Source organism: Bombus impatiens, unplaced genomic scaffold, assembly GCF_000188095.3.
Source record: "Bombus impatiens unplaced genomic scaffold, BIMP_2.2 scf_2228, whole genome shotgun sequence".
Lineage (NCBI taxonomy): Eukaryota > Metazoa > Arthropoda > Insecta > Hymenoptera > Apidae > Bombus > Bombus impatiens.
Genome location: NT_178647.1, coordinates 4,697 through 11,650, shown reverse-complemented (window position 1 = coordinate 11,650; position 6,954 = coordinate 4,697). Strand labels below are relative to the sequence as shown.

At 32.0% G+C, this 6,954-nt stretch overlaps 1 protein-coding gene across 1 annotated transcript; it reads right to left on the bottom strand.

The window, feature by feature from the left end:
• Positions 1-141: 141 nt before the first annotated feature.
• LOC100741482 lies at positions 142-2,748 on the bottom strand. The gene is made up of 4 exons (XM_003494483.4): positions 2,550-2,748; positions 2,117-2,272; positions 615-776; positions 142-360 (listed from the first exon to the last, which is right to left on the bottom strand). Exons 1-4 carry the CDS (start codon positions 2,598-2,600, stop codon positions 214-216), a joined length of 516 nt encoding a protein of 171 aa, XP_003494531.1. The 5' UTR covers positions 2,601-2,748; the 3' UTR covers positions 142-213.
• Positions 2,749-6,954: the final 4,206 nt, after the last annotated feature.

The window sequence follows — 6,954 nt, the reverse complement described above, 5'->3', positions numbered from 1 at the left end:
CCAACGCGAGAATTGATTGTAATTTCAACAAATAAAATAAAAAAAATCTGCAAAATGTAGCAAAATACGTACGCTAATTCAATAACTATAAGTTAGCAGATACCTCAGTAAGAATATTTAAAACACTGTAAACAACGTATCGTATGCTTGCTGGTCAATCTTTATTTTAAACATTATTTTAAATTCTATACGAACATAGGTTCGAAAAATTGATCAGTATATTCTTATATAAACATCAATGTGCACTATGGTGGTATCTTCGTTTGTTAATGTCATATTAAATAAATAATGACCATCGGGAAGTGATGGCGGTAAACCATCCATGTTGTCAATTACGTAGTCTTCTAGTTGGTAAACCCCCTAAAATGTAATAAATTATAAAGTTAATTACCTAACGTTCTCAGAAAAATGTATGTAATACAAGATGATTTCTTTCTTTGCTCATTACATATGTACATATATTGTAAAATAGTTTATCAAAATAAAAACCAAAATTTGTATTTTATTAGGCATATAATAAAATATGGATGAAAAAATAATTAATTCCTCTTTGATAAAAATAAATTAAGGTTCTCATCTGTATTACATTTTTGAGTATCAAATTGTTTACACACCGGGTCCGGAGGGCAATTATCATTATCCATGTTGATTGCTCTTAGCATAGGTACTATTATAGATTTTGAATCCGCTACAATCTCACAAATACTTTTATCTACATGAAGCCCAAGATCAACCGTATATTCACCCATTCGAACCGTAAATACGTCGGCTGTTACCTATAAAACAAATGTTGATGATACGAATATTAATTTAATGATACGAGTAATTCTGTAATCTATCATGTATAGGTTATATATATAATATCTATTATATATATTATATATTATATATATTTTACATAATTTCATATCGTTTCTATTACAAGAAGATATAATTAATATGTCTTATATATATCATAATATGTATTATAATAATACATGCGTTACATGATAATATAATGAATTTTTTAACCTTTATTTTAATCACTCCGCTTTCGTGGTAGGATTATTGTTTTAATATGAACTATAATACATATTATTAATAGAGAAGATAATATAAAAGCCATTTTTATTTTAATAAAGCTTTTCTAAAACCACATAATTAATTTACCTAATTACTATATACATACATATATCTTTTTTTTAATCTAATCGTCGTTTATTTCTCTTTCATGTATAATTGGAAGAACTCAAATAAAAAAAAAAGAGATTTAATTAGAGAATTCACTGGTCTCGCTATAATGATCGTTTGAATACTTGTAAGAAGAAAATATCCAAATAACATTTTTTTTCAATGGATACACGTTCATCATTTTCCTCTAAGAAAGCGGAATTTTCTCTATTCAAAGAGATCGATAAGAAGACGCATCTCAATGAGATGCAAAGTTAACTCACGGTTAGTAATCATGATTACATTACAAAAACTTCTTCCCTTGTAAGTAGGTATTCCAGGTAGGTATTACGTATCATAGTTATTTCCTACTCACAGCGCTAAGTAATTAAAACACTTGATGGATATTACTGTTACATTGAGGTAAATGTACATTTAAACTATAAACTCGAATATGTGTTAACAACTACAAATTTTTACATGTTTTTATAAGTTAAACAACTAAAAATGATTAATATTCAAAGCAATTGTAGAAAAATTTCGAATATAGCAAGATACTTATATGCACGTACATATATAGGTAGAAATAGCAGAAATATACGAAATATAAAAAATTAGAGCGACAATCTTAGTTGACGTAAGATGGTTGTACTACAACTACATATATTAGGTTGTTCGAAAGGTTTCTTTCGTTTTATGAGGAAATAATAGATGCACAACGTTTTTTGTTTTATATTATTTTGTCGAATTACGTACGATCCATTTTGTTCTGTTGAGATAAACACCGCGACATTTCACAGACGGTATCACGATTATGCATGAAGGTGCACTGTTGTAAAAAAACACGTTTGCGAAAGAAAGACACTTTTCGGACAATCTAATGTATTCAAATTTTTATTAAATTGTTTAAGCTAAATGATTAATCGTTATTTATGATACTGTAATCGAAAATACTTTAAATACATACCTTAGTGTCCTCAGGAAGTGTTTTAATGATCTCTACATACATGTTCAGACTAGCCCCATATGTGCTATCATAGTTTAGTTCAAGATCGCATGACTTTATGTATTCTTCATTAATTTGACTACAGTCAATATCTTCCAATAGTATGTCGTAATCTGCCTTATATTAACAAATATAAATTACTTAAATTAAAATTAAAAATGTATTATTTTCTTGTAATATTCAAACTGTAATTATTTCTACTAAAAAAAATGATGGTTATAATTACAATAAGTTTGTTTCATCCAAAAAGCAAACGTACCTCGAACTTTTGAACAACGTGGAACATTTTTATAGTATTTCATAAAATATTACTCCAAAGAGAAAATAAACTTACTACACAACTTAATACATCATTTGTAGGAAAAAGTTAATTATTCAATTATTTTATCCTTACCTGCACCATGCACCATCCTAACGCGCAGACTGTGAACAACCAGAAGAGCATCCTGACAGCTAGTATCCTAGACAGTAAGTAGTATTAAATGGACTATTTCAATCTGTTAGCGAATAATATTGTCATCCATTCGGTTATCCCAGGAAAAGAATCCCGTTTGGTAATGTAACATCTGGTGGATCTGTGATTTTATCACAACTTATTGTCTTTTATAGTCGTGAAACTACTACAATGAACAACTACATAAAAACATTTGTCACGAACATTGTACATTTTTAATTACGAGGGTCATAGTAAAGATTGCTATACTATCATTATGTTATTATTTATTACGTATGTAAGTATACTATTATTATGTTATTATTTATCATTAAATATGTTCATTGACAAATAGCAACGTATTCGCCGCAAACATATTTCAACAGCTTTTTGCAACATCGATATTAGATGCATTATCTAACCTTTCCTCAAAGCTACACTAAATCGTCAACTATCATAAACATACATACAATAGATATTTTTTCAACTTACGTGTTTAGAAGAATTTTAATACTGTTGCGAGATTAGAACTCATCGGATTATGTATTAAACGTTCCAGAAGGTTCACTCTTTATACAGTGAAGACATTGTTTCCTCCCACTCTGGCTGCTAAATATGTACTCACAACAATATTGTTTATATTATTGCATAATATACGATGAAATAAATATATAAATAGCAAAATGTTTAATCGTAGATTCAATTTGTTGTATTATAAACTTTTTATCTCGATTTCTTTTTTGTCTAAAAATACATTTCTTATACCTTGAAGCACTATAAGTGTAGAACGGCTTCTCAATTTTTATTTCGAGTAATAATTATAAACTAAATTAAACTAAACGTGAAATGAGGAATTTTTCTATTTACCTATATGTTCGTTACCGTATATGGTTAAAGGCTGTTTTAAGAGCAAACCGTTCAATTTGAATGAGCGAATAAGATAAATGATCGGTCGAAACTTATAACGTTTGAACAAGAGTTTAAAGAGTGACCAACTTTTCATTTTACATTTTTTGTTTCATTCTTCTCTCACCTAAAACTACATGCATCCGTGAGAAATTGAAATTTCCCGGAGAAATATGCCTGTGTATCAACAAAAATGATATTCTCGGGCTGCAGCCAGCTTCTATCAAATAAGACAATTTATTGACCGTTAACACTGACATGCTCCCTATTAATCGACAAAAAAGGGACATAACGTGACCTGTATCCGCTATTTTTCGATTCATGACCTTGAATGAGTGAGTTATCATTGCTGCCTGAAGCAATACATCGCTCACTAGCCAAAAGATAAATTACAATATCTTTGATGCATTCGTTTCACGATGAAATTCTTGCTCTCGAGGATATCTATCTGAGATCAAATAACCCTACGAATAATCTGGACATTGGTGTTTTGCAAGAAGTGTAAATATGTAAATGTAAAAAATATGATTTTAACGTTAATCTTCATCCAACGTTTCCACCTATACATACCTATCGCTTAATAATGTAGAATCTCAATTATCATAACGTCGATAAAATTTCACGTTTCAAGTGACAACATACATAATACAATCATTAATATTTCTTTCTTATGAAAAATTAAAAGTAATACCGTATACTATTTATATTTGATCCCAGAAATACAATAAATTTTGACAATGAATAAATAATTATTTTCTAAATTGCTTATTCTGATTTTCAGTCTCTCATTCTTAGTCAGTATTAATAAATTCCAACAATAAACTGCTCCACAGACCTAAAGGAATTTTCAAAATTACTAATTTAATAATTAGTCAATTACTGCGAAAATATGCATGTGCATTTAATGTATATTGTGTATAAACATCTGTAGTTCAACGATAGTGTATAGAGTCTGAAATTTCCTAAACAAATCGCGTTCGTGAAAAATTTAATTTATCCCCCGAAAGATAAATCAACAAAGCAAAACAGGAAATTTCGCAAACGTTAACTTACGACCTATCATCATTTCGATAATACACGGACGCTTTACGAACTTATTCTAATTCCGACTGGATGGACACGCGGTTAAATGGATTTCATCAATTCATTTACCACTTGATCTAGTTGCGCATTTCGATTATATGCGTACTGCACATGCACACTGCACACTGTACACGCGAGCCACAGCAACGACGGTTCCTGATAAAGTCGTGGGAACGGATGCGGCCTACGATGCAATCGAATTAATCTCGATCGAACAACACCGTGTTACAAAACGAAACAGGTTATCGCGTGTTGTTTTCGAGAACGTAGCTCGTTATTGGCTTCCGCCGCTTTTTTGCTTCTTCTTCCTATCTGTTCCTCCATGCTGCGCTTCGTTAATTAGAATGTAACCTGTGCGATGCGACGCGATTAAATTACTCGGCTAAAGTAATTTATACGATCGCGAACGAGCTTGGTCGTTGTAAACACCATCGGTGTAGCATATATCGGTTATTCGTAGATTTAGAAAAATTGCGCGTTTGTGATATCTTTTGTAAGGGAAACGTCCAAGAGATAAAGAACGGCGAGGATTTATATAGATAAATAATGAATGGCGAGAATAGTCTCGTCATTGCCGAGATCTTTGAGGTAATAGATTTTAGGATAATGAAAATTTATTGCGTAGGTACAAGATTTATCTTCTGACTCATTCTTAGTAGATTGGAGATTCTCTGTTCTACATTATAATTATTTATTAGTTAGGAAGAAATTTTAGCAAGTTATTTTTTTGTAATGGATTATTAGCGTCTTAGTTGAAACTATAGGTTGAGTTTCATATTTCTGGGGAAAGAATGGTTTGTAGGGATTTTAGCAACTGTAACGTCTGATTTAAGTTTTCTAAACTGTTTTATAGGAGGAGAATTAATATTGAGGTGTGATCTACCACCAGAAAATTTCTTACGTTATAGAACGAAATCGCGCAATAGACCAATCGCGGGGAGACGCAATCGCGAAGAAACACGTCAACGGGAGTTGTAAATTCCCATTACGATTATAATAATCGACACCACGAGTTGATCGATCCCCTGATTTTAGTTGAGATAATAGAGATGGGTGAGAGGATATAACTCTGCGATTAACAGGGTTATAAAAACTATATATTTTTAACATTTAAATTACACCGTTGCTTGTGATATACGTTGTAGACAATGATTTGGCGTATAGAGATGCGATACACTGGCACAATATTCGTTAGTAATCGAGCAAGGCTCTTAGAGTTTTTGTTCTAGTTGACGTAGCAATAAGGGAAAAGACTAACCCGGTACTGACATGTTGACTGTTCTAACGTTGAAGAATAAGTAAGTTACGGTGCCGATGCTGTGTCAGAGGAAAGTTGACACTGATGTACGTGGTAGTGATGAAAATCGATTAATTTTTCTTTTCGAAAATTCAAAGATTCATTCGTTACGGGTTTCCTACGTACTCGCGTAAATACAGGCCAGTTAGAAATACAATTAATTGATCCTAACATCACCGTACAAAGAAGTCCTTATAGATTTCGCGAGGATGAGCGCAGAATAGTACGTGAGAGAATAAGCGAATTAATTAGAGCAAAAAATCATAAGGTCTAGTAATTCACCGTTCACGAGCCCTATGTTACACGTGAAGACGAACGATGGTTCAAATAGATGATTTGCAGATTTTTGAGAACTAAATAAAAATACGGTCGCGGATCGATATCCTTTACCCCTTATTGCGGAACAAATCGCGAGATTGCAAAAGCGAGATACTTTATTAGTCTGGACATGGCTAGCGGGGTTCACCAAATCCCTATTCATCCTAATTCTAGGAAGTATACAGCATTGGTTACCCCCGATGGACAATTTGGACAATAAGTTGTTATTTCCTTCAAATTCTTTTGTGCCTTTATTCGGTCCATTCGACGTCTTTTATTTGCATAACATAGTTCGCATGCGCGTCTAATGTTTCTTCCGGAATCATTTTTCCGAACGAGCGATATTATGCTGACTCCGTCGAAAGCAAGAATTTTTGCATTTTCAAACAACCCTAATAATTTTGCAACTAATATTTTTCTAAATATTCTAATATTTATGTTCTTGCTGCAATTTCGTAAACCATCAAAGCGTTTACAACAGAAATTCCCAGACGAAGTTGCATGCCAAGTCTTCTGTATCATTTGATCCCTCTTCTAATTGTGGTGGCATAAGAAACCATTTGGTCGGAATAATCTATACCACACTTTTCTTCATTATATTCAACAACAGCTAGTGGTTTTAATGTTGCGAACAAACGAAACGAGAGATCATTCTTGAGATTTCTTTGAAAACACGCGTGGCAGTCAACGCGCCGTTCGTACGTTGTTGTTTATTTGGATGATGTTCTAATTATTGCCATCTCCATAGATCAAGCTCTAGAA